General features: G+C 48.5%; 1 protein-coding gene across 1 annotated transcript in view; it reads right to left on the reverse strand.

Annotated features, from left to right (window-relative positions):
• WNT5B (Wnt family member 5B) overlaps nt 1-21,081 on the reverse strand; it is a 76,356-nt gene extending 55,275 nt beyond the window's left edge. Inside the window, exon 1 of the mRNA XM_055711822.1 lies at nt 20,759-21,081. Within this exon, the coding sequence (XP_055567797.1) occupies nt 20,759-20,764 (6 nt within the window). The 5' untranslated portion in view covers nt 20,765-21,081. The remainder of the gene's footprint in view (nt 1-20,758) is intronic.
• Between the last annotated feature and the right edge of the window lie 250 nt (nt 21,082-21,331).

Here is a 21,331-nt window from a genome sequence, read left to right on the forward strand (position 1 = left end):
CCTACGATCTTTCTTTAATTCAGGAGTGCCTTGGTTTACAGACCAGACAGGTATTTCCCCCTTTGATGCAGGAGTTCAGTGATGCCTACTCTACCGTAAGTGCTCTAAAGGTGCTGAGCATTAGCAGGATTTTTTTTTCCACAGGCAACTCAGCTGGCCTATAATTATCTGAAGAAAAATTCCTCCTCTTCTTCCCTAATCCCAGTGGCTCTGATCACATGCTGTGTTTGCTCTGGGGACTCCATTTCAGAGCCATGTGACATTTACAACACACAGTCTGAAAAACACACCTGGTTCTGGGATTTGGCACAAACTCAGCCCAGGTTCACCGAAAGGTTTGTGACCCTTCTGAGCACAGGCTGGGACCAAGTTACAGTTTTGCATTGTACCTTCTGGCTTGGACAAGAAAAAAAATCTGATCAAACTTGAAAGCTTTGACCGGAATGCACTTGGAGAGTTTGAGCTCAGTTTAGGCATAAACTTGGTTCAAAACTCCAAGGCTGGAAACTACCTTGAATGGAGAGCAGCTGGAGTACCTGCACTCACCTGCATGGCAAAAAGGATCAGCTCAACATGGGTGACAGGGACTTGACAGCAGATCTGACCGCTGCCAACACCGAGGCAGCCACGAGAACGCCGGTATTGCAGTATTGTAGTTCAAACAGGGATTCACTTCTGAAGCAAATCCCCCATCAGTCCCACGGCCCATGTGGTGGTTTGCAACTTGAGGCAGCCTTAGAGCTTGCAAGCTGGACTCCCTCTGGATGAAACTGTACAGGAGGTCGTGCTTGAAGATACCTCACACACCTCCTCCATAACTGTGGGACCAGACAAAAACTAGTCCAAAATAACACCCCCAACCCACAGTGATGGTGTGGGTACCAGGTCTTCAGCACCAACTGTTCGCCCTCCAGACCCATTCCACTTGGCCCTCTCTACCTGTGAACATGGCCACCGGCACCGAAAACTGGGGCTTGGCCGCCAAAGAGCTGGAGTGCAGAGATCCCAGTGGTACCCGATTACTTGAGATACCTGTTTATGAGCACCCTCTACTGGATATTACAATTTTTTTCTCCCCTCCAGGCCAGCAATGCTAGCAGGCTACCTCTGCTAAGCCAGCAAAACACTGGGGTGTGGAAGCAGGGAGCCTGTCCCGAGTATCCCTGGGACGCCCCAGTGTACAACGTGCCCAGAGCACTGGGGGGACTACTCTGCACCAGTATATCCGCAGCAGGATATATCAGCGTTCCTTGAAAACAATTAGAACACAAAGATGTACTCAACAAGGAAAAGTCAAACCCCACGAAAGCCTTCCCCACATGACTAAGCTGCTTACAACTCACTTCAGTCTGAACAAAACATACTGCTGAGAAAAAAGACACCGATGGAACACCTGAAACTCATGGTTCCCCAGGAGGATGGGAGCCATACCAGCTCGGATGTTGCACCGTTTCCTACTGCGGCTCAGACCCACCGACACCACTGGGGTGGATGACTAGCAAAGAGGTAATAGTGACAACCGAGTTGGTGGTTTGACAAGATGGATTATTGTCATCTTGTGTCTATAGTCCAGGATGCCGACAACAACATCCTTATATCCTACATCTCAGCCTTCAGGTGATTAGAGAGTTGTGGTCACCTCTGATCCCAGCCAGGTTTATAGTAATCATTCAATGTAGAAATGTTTGGGAACACAAGGCTCAGGCAACGACTCCTCTAAGCTAGCGTCCACTGTCAGATGCTTCAAAGAAAGGAATTAGAGTTTATGGGGCCTGGAAGAGCATTTAACCAGCTGCAGCTGGAAGACTGTCCAGGAGCAGGAGGCCTGATACCTTCTAAAACAGCTAGAACAAATGTCATAAACTGTGCATCAGATTTTTATCCATATAAATGTCTAATCCTTTCTGCATTCTACTATGTTCTTGGTCTCCACTATTTATGTGCTGTTAGAAAAAAGTAAGTTTCACCTACATCAGATGTTTTATTTCAGTTTCATTGAAAACCTCGTATTATGTGGAAGTATGCACAGGAATGCCTGGTTTACTTCTCTGTACTTCCAAGTTTATATACTTCTGTCATGTTGGTTTTTATTACTCTTCAGTCTAACCAAGGATGCGTAATTTTTTCAGTCTCTCCACACCTCTAAGAATTCTCATCACCTTTTCCTGCTAAATATTTGTAGCAGAGTGATTGGAAATGAACACATGATACTTATTTTTAAGACCAGAGTCCCAGAGAACCACTCATCTTTCCACCAGAGAGATCCAGCACATCCCCACTGCCAGCTGCCACCTCTTCACCCAAAGCAAGGGGAGCAACAGAAGAAGCAGGGCTGATTACATTGGACCCGTTCACACTGCAAAATTCATGACTACTGGAGGAGGTGTGTGCTTCTGTCCCCTGCCAGGCAGTGTCAGCTGTGGTAACACAAACGCATAGGCATTAACCTGCTCCCTGCTAGGAAACAAAGTCTCCCACTCATTCCTTAGAAAACTTAAAGCTACTAATTTCTGAGGGACTTGCAGGGTGGGTAGATAGGCTTACTGCAGTTCTCCAAAGATAGCTCAGAAATAACCTGGGAGGATCCCAGATGAAGGCTGGGTGTCTTCTTACATCTGTCTGGTTTGGGAGATGAAGTGTAAACAGTGGCACATTAACTTAGATTAATTACAGGCTGCTGGTATTTTGCTTTCATGTAGCGCGCTCTGGGAACATAACACCACTGATAATTAAATAGCGCCTTCCATCAAAAGGCTCCAAACCACCCAGCAAACCGGCCAAGCTGTTAAGGTAGAGTTGCTGGAGCAGCACATGGCGGCAGCTTCACAGGGTGTAGGAACACAGCACGCTTGTTTAGGAAATGAAAAATTTCTACGGAAACTACAGAAGGAATTATCATGTTTTACATTATGTACTGCACAGTAAAACCTGGGAACAACTGCATCAGTGCCAGGAGACCTTCATTGGTCAGACAAAGTTTTATATCCCATGAGACAGATTGTTTCTCCTGTGACACGGCACCCTTTTTCTTTTTTTCCAGGAACATTGGCTCAGTAATGGCTGAGGAATAATAATGATAAAAAAGTTATCTCCTGCTTTGTTTTCTTCAGCTATGGGGTTTCTTTGCAAATTTCCTACACAGGACGTGAGTAACGTGCAGGTTTTATTTGGGAGATGACACGACTCAGGTAAGCATGGGTAAGAAAACACAGAAGAGGAGATAGATGCCAACAGAGGAGAGCTCACAGCAGTGGGGTTAACCTGTGTTACCACATCCCCCGCTTCCCCATCTCTTTCCATGCACACCACTACCCATCGGTTATGTGAGATTTTGTGCCGGGGTCAGTAGCATAGCATGCAGTGTCAGTACTGGGGAGGCAGGTAATCAAACCTGCACCCTCCTTCTCACATGCCACATCCCAGCTGGGTTAGCACATGCTCTTGCCCTGTTCGTTTCCTTTTCTGTTCCTGCTTTTTCCAGTCTTGAGGCTGCTTTTCCCTTTTTGGCCCCCCATTTCCTCACCCCCTTGCAGCCAATGCCCACCAGCAGCAGGGAAGGTCTTGGTTACTCCAGCTGGCATGGCTGGATGAATTGCTGCTGTAAGGCCGGGCTGCTCCCCAAAACTGCAGCCCTGAGATCATCTGTTCTCTCAAAGGCACCAAAATGAGAGTCCCATGCAGAAGCCAAAGGGAGAGCAGGGTCTGCCAGGATCTAGCCACTGCTTTACATTCACACTTGCAACAGGGAGCAGCACTGGTGGAGAGGTGCATGTTTTCTCCTGCGCAGCACATCCCCTGACACTATCTCACGTCCCTCTGCAGAAGGGACTGGGAACCTGCAGTTCAGGAACTCAGTATCTCTGCCCTTTATCTGCTGATAAGATCAGCTGCCGTGCAGTCGCAGCATATAGTGACTGGGGACACTAATGTACTGAAATGCAGACCAAATCGCTCTTGTACTCCCAGTTTCACTCCCAGAAATTCCAGCTTGAGCATTAGCAGCGTTACTGATGGGCAAAACCACAGGCTGTCCTTGCGAGCAGAGTGTTACCGCTCGGGGGTTTCACACAACCTGCCCTCTGTGCAGGCACAGGGACCAATTCAGTGAGTTTCACTTTCCGCAGCTGGATCCAAGGCAAGGCCACAGATGCTCTTCGAAAAGCAGACACTCAGGCTGCAACCTGCCCAAGGATACTAGAGGGCCAAAGTGCCTGGCCAGGAGGTGATCCATAGTGATAACGGGCACAGGGAGAAGGGATTTAAGAGTAGAGAAGGAAGGGAGCAAACTGAGCAACACTTATTTCTGAATGGTTAATTACATGTTATTATGGTTTAGTTAATAACCTGAGGTGGACTAGAGAGAGACACACGCTCCCACCCAGTGCCTCCTCACCTAACAGAGGTATCTTTCTGGCATATTGTGCAGACAGCCTTTACTTTTCACATAACGGCTGAATAAAAGACACAAATACTCAGTCTGTGCCACAGCATGTGGTACAGCAGCTGGAGCACGTGGCTGTGGGACAGCTATTTCTGAATTCTGCCTAACCCTGCCAGAAAAAAACCTTTCCCCAAGCCCTGACATCCCGTCACTGAAATCAGGTAATCCCAGCTACAGAAGCTGCACCAACTCCTCAGGGCTGAGGTGGGGGTATTGATGGAGGGGAAGAGGGAAGGAACGGACCACTTTGTGGATGTAAAGCACCAAGGAACAAAGTACAGGAAAGCCAAGGAGATTCAAAGCTACCAAACTTCATCAACAGTATCTGCTAGAATTGTTCACTTATCTACCACCTTCCTAGGAACTGCTGGACAGCTGAAAAAGCAGGATCAGACACAGAGCCCAGAGGGAAGCTAAGGAAAAGTAATTCCCACCTGCCCTCTCAATGTTCCTGTGTTACAGAGAGCAGAAACTCGACCTGGGCAGGTTCAAATGCAAACTGCAATCATCTGCACTCTGCTGCTCACAGCCACCAGCACCCAGGTGAAGCCCATGAAGGAACGGAGGCACTCAGGCTTACCAGAGGTCATAGAGCCTGGGTTAACACCAGAAATCCCAGTGCCCAGCCCTCACGCTCACAACTGAATCCTCTTAGAGAAACCTGGAAGATTTTATTGTCATTAGGCTGAAGCGCACATCTCAAAGCTCTAGGATCCCTCGGTGCAGACCATGACCCCAGCGTGCCAGGAGCTCTCTGCTGGCAAAGCGGTATGGCTTTGGTCTGCAATGTGTGCCTTGCACCACAGTAATATTCAGATGCCCCAGTGTGCTACGTGCTATAAACCACAAGACAAATCATTTGCACCATCATTATCTCCCTAGATAAATATAAAACCTTATACTGAAGAGGTTTCTTATCTTCTTTTTTAGTAAAACAGCCATATAGTGACACTGGCATTCCTTTCACTTATAGTGGCATAATGAAGAAGATAGAAAAATGTATTCAGCAGCCAGAGATGTGACTGATGTATACTAGATGTGCAGGCAGGTGATCCTGGTGAGCTCACGTAGAATGAGCAAGGGTTTCCACCTACCCATTTGCCTCCGTAAGTCCCTGTGAGTCTCCGCTAGGTTTGTGTCACCAATACGGCTACACTTGCCCTGTTGCTGTCACTTGCACATGGCAGAGACTACAGTGAGCTCAGGTGTGCCTCCTGCTGCACCCACCCCTCGGCATTCCATGCTGTGGGAATACCTTCCCTTCCTGTGAAATCACTCCCACTGCACTAGCAGAAACAGCAGAGGAAGACAAGCCAAAAGCAGGAGTAGAAATTAAAAAATGTACGTCTTCTTTAGTCACCAAGTTGCATCTGCTCCTGACACATTTCTTGGGGGTATACATTTCTGTCCCAACACAAGTGAAAGCCCAAGGGCTCCAGTTGTCAGCAGGCTGCCAGTGCTGGAGTTCTTTCTGATATATTTAGAGCATGCAGCATCACACCAACTCCTCTACTCATTAAGCCATGATATTTGAGCTATGATTTTTTTTTCTTTTTTTAAGGTGACCTATCTGAAGAAGCTCTCAGATCGTAAATCTGGCTGCTGAACCACAAAAATATGGTTGCCCCAACATCATTTTGTTGCTGCAGTTAGCCTGGCTTTTTAGAGAGTAGGTTTTATGTCTGTCTTGCAAGGACAAGCTCCTGATCAAGACTAAAATTCTGGGTGAGACAACTGACCAATGCATCTGACCCAAGGCTGAAAATAAAAGCTGGCTTCCCACCTTAGTTTCCAAGTAAACTCCACCAAATGACGCAGCACCCCATACTGCATTTCACAGGCAGTGCAGATATATTTAGCCTGGTACGCTCCTCCCAAAGCACAGCACGGGGCACAACTGGCTGAACAGAACCCAGGGAAGAATACAGGCAAATGAACCGGGCCAACCACCCTCTCCTATTCAGTAGCATGGCTCTTGTTTGTTTTCCTTTAAACAAAGCAAGTAAACAAACAAAACCACCAACAACAAAAAAAACCAAACAAGGAAACTTTGCAAGAAGAGTTTTATTTTCAAGTCAGGCAGCAAACCCAGAAGCTGTAATTAGGTTCTGGAAATTAGGAGTTTAATTTATTTTTGTTGTCAGATATTCTTTGTATTTCCATCCCAGTGCCAGATGGGAATATAGGCGACAAGAACAACATCTACCCTACCTCCTCAGGCTTATTGTCAGAGAAAATGGTAAAGCACCACACGAGCATCTCGGACATGTGAACACGCTGTGACTCACCTTCCATAGATGTGAAACTGGAGGCCAATAAGCCACTTTAACAGCAATATTTGGGTGCCTGAAGAAGCACACTGGTTGCTTTTGGTATCTAGAAAAGTGTCTGAGGGAGAAGAATTTCAGCAGTGTATAGCCAGCTAACTTGCGAATGACTTAGCAGCCATCTCCCTGGATAGATGCTTCCAGGGGTCACCCCAGGGCTGTGGGAGGGCTGGAAAGCAAGCTTAGCATTAGGAAGCCCAGGTTTTGCCCTGAGGGCCCTGGCAAGTGATCTCCTTCTCAGCCTCCATCAAATCAGATAACAAATAAAACAAATTATGGTGATCAGAACAATAAAAGGCAGTGGCTGCTCAGAAGCATCCACCAACCTGTTGGGTTTTGGCACCAGCACATTGCATGTGGTGATGATGCTCGTCCACCTAGAAAGCTACAGAGGGGGCGCTCTGCCTTCTCCAGAAGAGCTCCCAGCTGCAGCTCAGGAGCACAGGCCATCCTCTTGGGTTCCATGCTGGACAATCTCCTGGCCTCAAATCAAAAAAGTTGCACACCAAAGTCTCAGTTGTAAAGGACTTTCTTTTCTTCTCAAATCAGGAAAATTATCCATTACATACTAGAAATGAAACAAGAGATCAAGGCAAAACCTAATGACAAGGTTGTGTGAACAGGAGTATCCTATCAAGAGCCCTAGCCTGCAGCTTTTCCTAACATGGCTGGTTTTAGTTCAAGCCCTTGGGAACCTTTCACTCCCTAGGATGAACTTTCAGTTCAGAGCTGGAGTAAGCAGAGTGTGATTCATTAGGGAGACCTCAATGCAAAACACAAAGCAATTGCTCTTATCATTTTCCTCATCCCCAAATGGGAGGTAAGGTGGGGCCAGGGAAGGTCTGTAGCCATGAAAAGACTTTAATGTCTGAGTAGCACTACAAGCATGAAGACTTTTGATTTCTCAGAGTTGCACTGCACTTTGTCCTCTCCTGTGACATTTTAGGAGGTTGAGTGGAGTAGCTGTTTCCTCCTAGATTTCCCAATCTTTTGTTCCTTTCCCCTAGAGAGAGCTCTCCTGAGGCTTCCTTTCCATGCCCTTCCCTCAGCCAAGAAGGGCCAAGCACAGCTTTTTGCTCCCAGCACACGTTATCGCTGCCCCATGCCAGCCAGCTGAGAGAGGAGACTATTATTTAAAGAGGTGCAGAAAGGAACTGGGATATGATCATAATCACTGACCCTCGGGCACCCTAAAGCACAGGACCACAATGTGCCGAGACGTGAATAACCCTCCTCCCACGGGAAAGCTGGGCACTGCCACCATGTGTGACCACGATCCAAGAGCTAACCAGGTTTAGAAACCCCTGCACATCAGTGTCCTGTTTCACAGTCCTGCAACCACAGAGATGAATAACAGTTTATAGCATAAAGCTTGAGGAAACCTCTTCTTCTTATCAGATTTTTAAGAAAGCAACATAAGATTTTTCTCTAATTTGAGAAAAAACCCTGTTTATAAAAACTCCTGCATGTAATTCCTATGCTGTAGGTTGCTTGTGTACATATTGCTGACAATATCTGCTGCCTGAAGACACAAGAGTGACAGGCGTAGCTTCTTATCCCTGACTGGGTGAATGCAATTCCTAGAACAAAATTTATGATGCAAATATTCGAAATTGAGATGTCAAAATGCAGGTGCCTTCAATAGCATGGAAGACTCTTCAAACACAAACACCACGCTTCCTCTAAATATTGGCTAATGCTAGCCAAAGAGTTTAAAATACTCGCCTAGCTCATCCTTGTTCCAGTGACACAATGTTTGCAACAGTCCCGCCAATGCTGTACACAAGGGAGGTTTCTGTGAGAACCAGTCTTTTCTCCTTCAATAATATGTCTCCTGCTCATTTAGATTAATTGATTTCACACACAGTTGTTTATGTGTGTGGCCTCCCTTGATTTTCTGAGCTCTCTTCGCTCCAAACAAAACAGCTTGGGATGTAGATGGAGCCAACTGCATTTTGGAAGAGAGGAGATAACACCTCAAAGCCAAACAGAAAAGGAGATTTCTTGTTTCAGAGACTTTTCTCTGAATTATGCTTTGAGGCAGCTTGACAAAAGCGTGCTTCTGGGGCACACCATAAAACTCCTTCAGAGACACACTGCGCAGAGCCTGGCAGGAAAAAGTTCCCCACAATGGTGGGAAGGGGAAAAAGTAACTTCTGAGCAGAAAGATATATGGCAATCTGTGAGATTGCAAACAATAGATGACCAAGAAGCTGTCTCAAATGTTAAAACATCCTGATTTCATATGAGAGCTTGTAGCTAGACTGAGAGTGCACCAGAGTCCTCATCTGTGCATGGAATATGTATCAGGCAGCTGTGCAGTGCACTACCAAATGCTGGTTCAAAAGGAAAATTTATCTTGGGAAAGAAATCTGGATATTAATTTGAAACCACGACGCAGAGCAAGAAAGATTAACTGCCCTCAGCCTCTCCAGACCAGCCATGTGGACACACCATGGATTCAATCTGCAGTGAATTACAAGTAATCACACACAAAGTATTGAAGTAGCTGGCCAGCAAAACCAGTGGAAATATACTTTTGTGGATCTGGTCAGAGAATGGAATCTCTGTTCCCCAAGAAGGGCTGGGATTTCAACATTTGCCTGCATCCCAAATAAAGATGAAAGGTCAAAGTATTAGACTATTTCATGCCATGAACAATTCCAAATACTTTTGATTTGAAAATGCGGGGGTTGTGGTGGTGGTGGTGGTGAACTCAAGACATTATTGATAGAAACAAAACATTCAAAATGTTTTACCAGCATTTTCTCTGCCTACCAGCACCACTGGGCCCCAGACCTTGGGAACAAAAATCCAGGTTGATGCAAATGCTGGACCCACCATCAGTGAAGGAAGAGTTGGTCTGTGAACTACTACAGGAGCTTGACCCCTACAGACTGATGGGCCCTGATGTTACCCACCCAAGGGTGTTAAGAGAGCTGGCTGATGTCATTGCAAGGCCACTCTTCATAATCTTTGAGAAGTGGAGATTGGGGGATGTCCCAGAAGACTGGAAGAAGGCTGATGTCAACCCCCTCTGCAAGAGGGCTTAAAGGAGGGTCCAGGAAATTATAGGCCCATCAGTCCTACCTCAGTCCTTAGCAAAGTTATGGAACGAATCCTCCTGGGGGCTATCACAAGTCAAATGAAGCACATGACTGGGGAAAGCCAGCACAGATTCACCAAGAACCAATCGAGCTTGACAAACCTGATCGCCTTCTACAACAAAGTAACCTGCTCGGTTGATGTGGGGCAAGCAGTGGACATTATCTACCTGGATTTCTCCAAGGCTTTCAGTATGGTTTCCCACAGCCTCCTTCTAGAGAAGTTGATGTATTATGTTCTAGCCGAGGGATCTGTGCCCTGGGCGGGGACCTGGCCAGCAGACTGCACCCGTAGCGGGGTGGCAAATAGCTTCTTCTCAAACTGGCAACCTGTCACAAGTGGGGTCCCCCAGGGATTGATATTGGGCCCAACGCTGAGTAATATCTTCATAATGAAGATATATCTGGATGATGGGATCAAGAGTACCCTGATGAAATTTCCTGATGATACCAAATGGAGTAGGGAAATGGTCACTTTGGAAGGGAGAGCCACCCTGCAGGTAGACCTGGATAGGCTGGAAGAGTGGGCTAACAAGAACCTTATGAAGTTCAATAAGGACAAGTGTAAGGTCTTGCACCTGGGAAAACATAATCCAGGAGTGCAGCATAGGCTGGGACCTACCCAGCTGGGGAGAAGCCCTGCGGAAAGGGACCTAGGGGTCCTGGTAGACAAGAAGCTCAACAGGAGTGAACAGTGTGCTGTTGCAGCAAAGCAAGCCAAGGGGAGGCTGGGTTGCATCAACAAGGGCATCACCAGCAGAGATAAAGAAGTCATTATCCCGCTCTACTCAGCGCTTTTCAGGCCATACCTGGAATACTGTGTTCAGTTTTGGTCCCCCTATGCCAAAAAAGATGTGGACAAGCTAGAGAGGGTCCAGAGGAGGGCCACAAAGATGATCATAGGACTGAGACGCCTGCTGTGTGAGGAAAGGCTGAGAGAGCCAGGTTTGTTCAGCCTTGATACAAGAAGGTTTAGGGGAGACCTTATCACCATGTTCCAGTACTTAAAGGGCAGCTACTACGAAGATGGAGACTCCATTTTTACAGGGACGCACAAGGAAAAGATGAGGGGTAATGAGTACAAGTTAATCTTGGGGAGATTCTGATTGGACACAAGAAGAGGAAAATTTTTCGCAATGAGAACACTTAGTCATTGGAATAATCTTCCCAGGTTGATTCCCCAACATTGGACACTTTTAAGATTCAGCTGGACAGGGCGCTGGGCCATCTTGTCTAGACCATGCTTTTGCCAAGAAAGGTTGGATCAGATGATCCTTCCCAAACCTGGTATTCTATGATTCTATGAAAATTAAATGTTGATCCAAAATGACAGACTTGAGGATGTTGTCCTGGAATTTACACTCTTGTTTCAGGTTTCAACTTAAAATGACACTAAAGTCTGAATGTCAATTGGAAACAGAAATCATTAGGTTTTGAAACATCACTATGGAAATGTAAGTTTTTCTTCTGAAAATTTCAATTTAGACCAAACTATGTTTTCTTATGGAAGACTTTATTTTACCAGCTCTATGTTTTTTTGTTTTGCTGCCTAAGGATTGAGCACTTGCTCCAAGCATATGTGTGTTTGCAATGGGCATATCCACACTGGGGATACACCAGAGATTCCTTATACAAATCCAGGAATTTGGAATACCTGCACCCAGATTTGTTTAGGAACCTGTAATACTACAGAGCAATTAGAAATTTTAATTTAGGGGATAAGGTCCACGGTTTCAGATTAGTGGACAAAATGAAACCCACTCTACACACAGATGAGGAGCAGGGTCTGAGGATACTCCTAGATACCCTCCAAAGCAGAATCACTTAATCATCATCCAAGATTACAGACTCTTTCCAAAGGCTGGCTTTGCAAAACCTTGGAAAGGAAAAGGAAAATGGGCCTCTGGAAACATAAAATTACCTTTAACCACTTGTTACTTATTTAATATTAATTCTTTGCAAAAAAAGACAAACAAAAGCCTAATTTGAGCTCCAGGAATCCACACAATTTCTGAAGACATCTTTAGGCAGATATACGATTACCAGCAACTTCTGCCCTGTGCAGAAATAACCAGCTAGAGCTTTCTGTGGAAGAGGGGACAACGAGAGAAAGCAGTATATCCCAAATGTGGGGTTGGAAACGTTGACAGAAAAGGCAGCTACACCACTAACAACTACTGCTTCAGACACATGGGACAATGGCTATGAGCATGCAAGTCCATGCAGCCCAAAAACTGCACAGCAAGTCAATTTATGGCAACTAGTCACAGATGCAGGACCTCAGACTGCAAGTCATCAGGATGATCTGAAAGATCCACTCAGCACAATGCTGAGGTACACTGAAAGAAAGCCCTACCAAGGAAGGAGTGACAGGATCAAGTGCTGAATTTGACATGATGATGTTGGTATTAAAAGCCAAAGGCTCCTGCACATTCAGGCAGAGGAGCCACAGGGGTAAGTAAAATGCATTTAGGTGGAGTCACAACTGTGACTGAGCAGAGCAGCAACATCTGTCTGAAACCCAAACGGGAAACAGATCGCGTTCAAGTGACTCCGTGGCTTTCAACATCAGACCAGCACCTGCTAGACTGATGGACCTTCTGGATGGCAATCCATAACTTGGAAATGGGTGTTGCTTTTGACCTTTTTCATCCCCAGGCTGAGTTTATAAAGCTGTGCCCGCCCCATGGCAGCCTCTGATGCCTGTCCCAAGATGTGAATAAGCCACAATTTCCACAGAGCTGCATCCTCCCCCATCCCTGGCCCAACTCCAGCATACCCTGCAGGCCAGCAGCACACACATGTCTTCTTGCACACGGGTCTGCCAGATAATCCTTCCCTGGCTATTGACAAAGGTTTTGGGCTCTGTGAAGATCACCACCTCTTCTACCAGAAGGAAGAATGAGTTACCAGATCAGCTGGGAAATAAGAGGATAACTGTCCCTGTTGCCTCAGGGAGGTGCAGAAATTGGTATAGGTGACAGGCAAGGCTGTCCCTGCTGGTTCAGAGGCATGCTATGACAGTCACCTCCCAGCTGCTCAGCTTGGGATCAACTGCATGAAGCACAAGGTTTGCCAACTCAGATCTCACACAGGTTTACCACAAGTGGCAATGAACTGACAGACTAATTAGACCTTACCTCTAATGTATTCAAAATACATTTCCCAGTTCAGCCCTGTCCATAAGCTAAAGTTAGGCTTAGCTAACACAAACTGACTCTGTCTAAACAGAACGACTCTCCCTATTGCTTGTAGCTTGGTTTTATGCTTGACTTAGAAGTGTTACCTGGCATTTATAAGTAAGGCATGGTCCAGACTATCAAGTTTACCCCATAAAATTTTGTTAGGTCATGGAACGACAAGAAAATGTCATAACCCCCCCCAACACATCAGTGAACACTGCTGTGCTGACAAAGACACCCATGTGGACACAGCCATGCCTGCAGGAGCTGTTGCTGCCTGCATTCACTGTCTTTGGAAAGATGTCACAGCTATGTGGGCAGAAGAGCCTGGCACTGCCCAGCCATGCTGGCACTACTCTACCATAGACATGACCTAACACAAGCAGCCAAATTCAGACAGAGATTGATAGGAGTAGATTGTTCCCAGTGTGCCACTCTGACCTAAATGGCACCGTTTTCTCAGAAGATACAGAAGTTTTACATGCCTCATGGACAAAAAGTTTGGCTATTATGTGCAATGGGATTTTAAGCCACTGGAGTGCAACTGTTGTGCAGAAATACACTCTTAGATCATCTCAGCACGCTATGAAAAGCGGCAGCTCTTAAGCCTTTCAGGATTGCGCCGTCTCCTCGGAAAACGGCAGAGATGCTGAAAGAGCCTGAGCAGCTACAGTAAAAACTGAACATAAACAGTGCTGCACTTACCAAGCTTACCCAGCTGAAAACTTTCTTGCCGTTAATAAAAAATTAATAGATGTTCATTTTGTACCTTGGCAAAACTCCCAAACAGCTTGTTAAGAATAGGTGGAAATGGGGAATAGTTATAAAAACAGAAAATAAATTGGGACAGGTAATTGGTCATAATTCACTGGAGCACTCACTCCACTCTACCTGTATGGCAGGCTGCGAAATCTCCACAGGTGGAATAACAGCTGCAGCCACTTGCAAGGCTGCAGATGTCGGTGAGAAATCTGGTTTGTACACACCACACGCTGGAGCGAGAGCTGACATTTTGGCCCCAAACCAGAAGCTTCCACTACAGCATGTAGAGTAATGGGGCTACCCCATGAGTATCTGCATCATCTCAAAACAAGATTATAAAGCTCCAGTTAGTCTTCAAAGATGCAAATCCGGGCAGAATCAACAGTGATGACAGCCACAAGATACTCCAAACCTTCCCAGCTGTGACACAGAAATGATAACGGCAAAATATTTACTAAACCAAACCCTGACATTCTGCCAGGACCAATATTTAGAGTAATTATTAACAAACCTGGGCCACAGAATATAATAGACCTCTAGAATTGCTCTGTCTGTAAAAAGAGGAAGAAAAAAAGGATCTTCATTTTCTTTTGTACAGTATCAATTTTTTATGATTAGAGACAACTTTGCAGTACTTAGGAACACCTCAGAGAGTAATAAACCTGACAGTCACAAAATTATTTTTTCTGAAAAATGTTCCATTAACGAAGACATATTTGGGCTCATATGTTTCTCTTGCCATTCCTTGATGCATAACAAAGCTCAAAAACATTTTCACAGCAAAGCAAGGGAGATTCTCATTTAATTTGCTTTACAATTCCAATTTGCCCATAACAGAGGTGCTACAATGCTTCAGGACTCAGTGAAAAAATGATATCACACCAGTCAAGAAGCTTAACAGAGAACAACTGGAAAAGGAAGATAAATTTAGGGAGACCACTGAAGTACTAGTACTGATACAACTTTTGTTAACCCTCAGCCCTGAATGATGAAAAAACCAATCCAAAATACGTGTACCATCCAACCACTTCAGTTTCCTTCATCTCCAACTGAGATGGGAGAGTTTACAGAAAAAATGTTTTCCCCAAACCCATCAAATAAACTAAGACTTGAACTTCACATATATACACACAGAGAGAGATCTATATGTATATATATATAAAGATAGGAATTTGTTCTCCTTTCCCTAAGAGAAAAACTATCAAACCCTTAGAGCCTTTCTCATGAGCTATCGAAAACCACAAATTAAACTAAACCAAGAACTCTTTTTTCAAATCCCTGCACACAACAGTGCCATGAGCTCTCCGGCCACAACCAATTCCCACTCTAGGAAGACTCACTCCCATCTGAGGATCCTTGCTAGAGACCTACATCATGCATTATTTGATCTCATTTTGTTTTGCCTAATTCTGCTCCAGATCCCAAGATGAAGGTTTGAAAAACGGGCTAGTCATTTTGAGTAATCAAGTCCAGACTACTTAAGCCTGCCCAAGCATCAGAAACAGCTGAACTCTGGAAAAAAATCGGGATCTCTGACAGCATTTCAAGTCGGATACCCCAAATCACTAGTCATTGCTGAAAACCCTGGCCTTCATTACCTTTCCTCTGAATATGAGAGTATTAAACACAAGGCCACCGGGTTAGCTCAAAGAGTGACAGAGGCGGCCAGGATTCAAACCCTCTCTCTCATGTGGTAGACCACAGCATTAGCTACACAACAAGCAGGCATGCCTGGAAAAACAGAGATCAGTTAGGGGGGTCTCTTGTGGGGTTATGCAGGACACGAATGGTTTGATCCTGACAGTTTTATTTAGATGGAGAAGGCTGCCAGGTTGGGCCATATTTACTGTCCCGAATGCTGAAATTCTAAAGAAAGCAAATTCTGTCCAGCCTGATAGGAACAGTAGCACTCCCTCTCCCCTGCTTCTCCCACTCTCCAGCTCCTCTGAAGCTGAGGGGCACATCACTGTTGCCAAACAAACCGGGACAAAAGCCAGCTCGGAGAAGCACAGCTCTGAACAAAGTGAAATGAGGAAGACTCCTCCACAGACCAACCCCACCGCTGGGGTCCTGCTGGGGGCAAAAAGAGGCATCATCCCTTTAGAGATGGCCAGGGAGCTCCTCAGCATGCCTGGTCTCCCTTTGGGAGCAACCACAGCCAGAAGGAAAACAGCTGTGGTCTGTAGCGGGACAAGGGGAGATTTCCTGTAGCCCACTGCAGAGTAAATACTCATGGCAATCTGGGGTGAGAGAACAAGGGACCCTCCAGTCCCGAGGGCTGCACAACCAGATTTAAAAATAAAACCTACAAGCGGGGAGAACTGGCTTGCCTGGGACCTCGAAAGAGCCAGCGTCCACCCAAGAGAGGGAGCGAGCGGCAAACCACCAGGCCGCGGCAGCCAGGAAACACTGCAGCAGGAGCCAGACCCACAGCTCAGCCACAAGAGAACAGGTCGGCTTAGGATGGATGAAGCCGGCTGGGGAGTTAAATTTAGACAGGTAAACATACCGAGGGGAAGAGACGGGGTTCACACAGCCCTCACCATCTGCCACTGCCAGGGCCTGGGGAGGACCCTCCAAAAAAACCGCTTGGGGGGCTGTTGCCGTGAGCTGGGGCACCCCAGCATAGGGCCATCGGGGGCAAGCAGGTGGGGGAGCGCCTGAGGGCATGGGTGTTTTTCCCCATCATTTGCTCCAAGCACCTCTCTGCCAGGCACCATCCCTGGGAAGGGGGAAAGTGTGCAGGACACTGCAGCCTGAGGAGAACCACAGTCCCTGGCAGGCACAGTGCAATGGGGTCTGTGCAAAGGAAAAGTACCAGGGAAAACCCAACCAGAAACATGGGGGCCACAGCACTGGTGTAGCCATTTGTTGGCAGAGCCCTGCTGAGCCCCCTTTCTGAGGGAAAAAGGGGTAAAAGAAGAGGCTTGGCAATCACTCGTGACACTTGATGCAAGAACAAGGAGATAAAGTCTTGCGAACTCAGCCAAACTCTAGCCTGAGTTGTCTAGACCCCAAGAACTGGAGGGAACACACATCACTCCTTTCCCCATGCTACCTGCAGCCCTGCTGCAAGCCATCAAACCCCACTGCCCATTTGCAGCTCGCAAGGGCAAATGAAGGATCCACAAATACGAACAGCCTGCCATCTGCAACGGGCTCCACTTGCAAAGCTCTTTCATGGAGAGAGGCCGTGCAATTACAAGGCACACGAGAGCATCCCTACTTTGTGCAAACAGCTGTGCTGAAAAGCAACAATCTGCTTGCAGTGACCCCATTGCTCTACCTCATACAGAGCAGGGGAAGGCTTGCGTAAGCTTTATCAAGGCCTAAGCCAACGCTTGGAAGGGGGTGGTGGATCACAGGGTCTGGTCTCATCTGTAATTCTGTCCATACGGGCTCAGCCAGTTATCCCTGCAGTGAGCCCAAGAACTTGCACTCCAGTAAAGTGTCTTTTCCAAAAAGACATTCAGTCTTTATTTGAAGATTCTAAGAGCAGGGGAAGCTAATGTTTTCTTTGGTTGTTTGTTCCAATGGTTAATCACCCTGCTGTTAAAAATGTTGCCTGTTTTGAACGTGAATACATACTGCTTAAACGCCCAGCCACACATTCAAGTTCTCTTGAATTAGAAAGCTCTCCAAGCACCAGTTATCCTCAGTGCCGCAGAAAGCATTCAGGTATCACACCACACTACCTCTTGATTTTCTTTCTGAAATGCTACCTATGTCCACATTCCTCAAGTCTCCCACTAGAAAAGGGCTTTTTCCAGTCTGGGAGAAATTCCCATGACTCTGCTCTGGACTGCCTTCAATTTTAATGAAGTCTGTATGCCTTTTTCCAGCGAGCAAAGGTCCCTTTCTGTGCAAAATCATGGACTGCTCTGTCTTACATGACAACATGCCTTGGCTATCTGCATCCTGATTTAAAAAGTACTGTGTTTACAAGTCTCTCTGAAACGCTTATTGTGTGTGTGTCCAATTAATTTGGAAATGATGAAATGGTTTTCACTCGAACTTTGATCAGCCATTAGAGAAAAGATCTTACGGATAGAAACAATTTATATTCATTCAAATAAGCAATCATGCAGTTTTCAGAAAATAACTGCTTTCCCTGTGCGCCTTGAAATCCAAACCCAACAACTTCAGGACAAAAGACTCAAGATCCGAAGCAGTTCAGAAACAGAGGCGCCTACTGGGCTAGAGAAAGGAACAAAGAGCAATAAAGGTGACTGCACTGATATATTCATGTTTTTACATTTCACAGTATTTGGTCTCTTCCTAAAAGTCCAAGCTCCTGGAGACTTCACTATACAAGAATGTGAATTTTTCTTGAAGAAGGTGTGTTTCTGGTCTTTGCAGAATAAGTCTGGAAAACACAATTGGGACATACTTTACTACCTGAAAAAAACATAGGACCCCCCCAACTTTTTAGACCCAATTCATTCAAAACTTCCATGGTTTTCAACTGAGGTAATGAATTCAGGCACATTGGGAGGGAAGGGGTTGAGAGAAAAGATTTCTCAGGGCTTGGAGCCTGCAGCCACAGTTTCAGCTTCAGCTTTCCCTAAACAAAGGTTAGCCACATATGGAAGGACATTGTCACTGTATGTGCACGAGACAGGGGAAAGGACACACGGGCTGCTTACAGCTACTGAGAAGAGAGGTTTGCTAATACTGAAGGCACAGAAGGAGCTAGGGAGGGGGTCCTTTCCCAAAGGGAGGAATCTCAGACACTCCCAGGCACAGAAATGTGCGACGGAGCCTGGGAGCAGAGGAAACCCACGGCTGGAATGGGGCCAGCTCACCTCCCCAGCTCTGCCTCCTACCCTGCACTGGCAGTTCAACCTTATGCTTTTCTCTTCACATACTTGGCTAATTTCTTTAAAGGAGGAGGGAAAAAACCCTGAGTACTTGGGCTAGCTTCACTGCCACATGTGGCAACTTATCCCATACATTGGATGCTTGGGGTAAAAAAAAATTCCACCCAAATTCCTGGAGTGCCCAACCTTCACCTTGGATAAACCCAGGTGTCCATGCATAGGACAGTGGTTTAAGAGGAGTCTGTCTCTCCTGCCAACTTTGAGAAAGCCCGCTTTATTCTCTTTTGGGACGAAGAGCATGTACCCCACTTGGTTCCGCATTTACAACAGCATCTGTGCGTGTGACAGAAGACAGGCATCCGCAGGTGAAACCCACCACCACCAGAAAAGCGGTTCCTTCAGCCCATGTGCCGATGCCTAGCAGCGAATGTGTCAAGGAAGGGCAAGAGCAGGTTTACACCTGAGTGTTGGTGCCCCCCTGCAGAGCTCCCACCTGCAGGGGAAGGCATGGGAGACATTACAGATACGCATGTACCAGGCAGGCTCTGAAGGGGCAGACGGACAAAGGTGAGTGCAAAGGAAGGTGATACCCCGTGTGCCCATTATACGTGTGTACCTGAGGCTGGGTGGACACAAAAGCTCACATAAAGGGTAACAGCAAAGAGCCCACAACATGTAGGCAGGCAAGGAGGCATTGGTGTAAAAGACCGTCCGTGTGTGCGGGTGATGTGTGGTAGAGCAGGTTATATTGACAACATGCAGGTGCACGAGGAGCATGATGCGCGTGCACATGGCTATAAAGAACATGAAACAAGAACAGAAATGCCGGTACGTGCGTGAGAAACAGCTCTGTCACAAAAAAAGAAACCAATCCCCAAGATGAACAGGTGAGTACATGGGTGCAGGCAGCAGAGCAAGGGTGATGCTGATCACGTGCTGGAGTGCAGGCAGGAAAGCATTAAGAGGCAGGTAAATCACCCAGATGTTCTTTTCCTCTGCCATGGGATGCTCATCCAGTGGCAGAGGAAAAGTACAAAAAACATGGGGCAATGAATTACGTCACATGATATGAAAATCTGTTTGGGGAAGTTATTTTACCCATACCACTACGGGAAGTATTGCACCATAATTCCCAGGAAAAAACAAGTTTCATAAAACAGCATGTTTGTTACGGACATAACAGGGATGTTTGTACCCTGGTACTGTGAGACCATACACACCATTGCTATATGTTGGTGTTTCCACACACACAAGCACCTTCTCCCACACCGCATGCCATGGCCTGTGACAGCACGTGCTGCCAAACTGCGGGCACATGGGTGACGAGGATGGCATGGGCCAGGGTTTGCATGCTCTCAGGAAAGCCGCTGTGCTCACGGTTAAGGAAAGGGCCCTCATCCGACAGTAACATCCCTCCGCTCAGAGTAACGTCCATCTCACCGCAGTAACATCTGTTTTGCCAAACTCTTGTCTGTCATACTTGAGGAACATCTGTTTTACCAGTACAATGTCTGCCACCCCTGAGGATCGTCCCCTGCACCCCAGCAATGTCTCTCATGCCAGACTGCGGCGCCTCATGCCCCAGCAGCATCTCTCCCGCCAGAGCCGGTCTCTCCCACCGCGGTAACAGTACCAAGGCCACCCCGGGGCCACCGCGCGACAGACCCCTGCCCCGTGCTACGGTCCCCCCTCCGATGCTGCGCGGTGTGGAGGGCTCACCAGGGCACTGCTGCCCGGCGGCGGCCCCCCGACAGCCCCTCTCCCCGGTCCGGGCCGCCCGCCGCGGGGGCTCCGCGCAGCCCGCACCGACCGGTCCCCGCAGCCCCTGCCCCGCCCGGCTCCGACCGGCGGCCGTAACGGGCCGGGGGCGCCCCCGGGCTGCGCTGCCGGTGGTCGGCGGCGAAAGGCGGCCGCGTCTCCCGGGCTGGGAGAAAGCAGCGACCCCCCGGCACCGCCCGCGCCACCTCCCGCCCCCTCGGGGGCCGCCCCGGGAGGCGCCCGGCGTCGGGACGGGCCCCGGGCATCCGCGCCGCCCGGCACGGGGAAACACCTCCCGCCCCCCGGCCTCCTCCCCCCGCTGCCACCGCCCTCCCCGCCGCCGCGGGCCGGGGCCGCCTCCTACCTGCATCTCACGGGCGCCGCGTCCCCGGGCGGCGGCGGCGGCAGGTGAGCGGGCGCCCGCGGCGGGCACGGGGCTCCGCGCCCCCCTCCGCGGCGTCGCGGCGGCCGGAGACCGCGAGGGGACGCACCTGCCCCGGGGGCCGCGGCCCCGTCGCCGCGCCGGGCCGAGCCCCCCGCCGGCAGCGAGAGGGGAGTGGGGGGAGGCTGCCGGCGCTGCGCTCCCCGTCACCGCGGCGGCGCTGGGCTCCGGGAGCGGCAGCACCGAGAGCGACTCCCGGCCGAAGTTGGCGGCGGCGGCGAGTGCCGGGCCCGGGAGGTGCCGGCGGATCCCGGGGGCTCCGGCCGCCTCCGCCCCGCCTCCCCCCGCCCCGCGCCCGCCCCCCGCGCCCTGCGCCCGCCCCGCCGCGGGCGCCGCCGCCGCCGGCGGGATGGGGCTCGCTCGAGGGGGCGCGGCGGCCTCCCCCGCCGGGGCGGCCCCGGGATGGCGCGGGGGAGGGGCTGGCCCCGGGGGCGAGGTACGGGCCCGCTGCCGTCGGGGGGTGGTGGTGTCCGTGCCGGCGGGTGGGGAGGGCGA

The sequence above is a fragment of the Falco cherrug genome, chromosome 5 (assembly GCF_023634085.1).
Source record: "Falco cherrug isolate bFalChe1 chromosome 5, bFalChe1.pri, whole genome shotgun sequence".
Classification (NCBI taxonomy): domain Eukaryota; kingdom Metazoa; phylum Chordata; class Aves; order Falconiformes; family Falconidae; genus Falco; species Falco cherrug.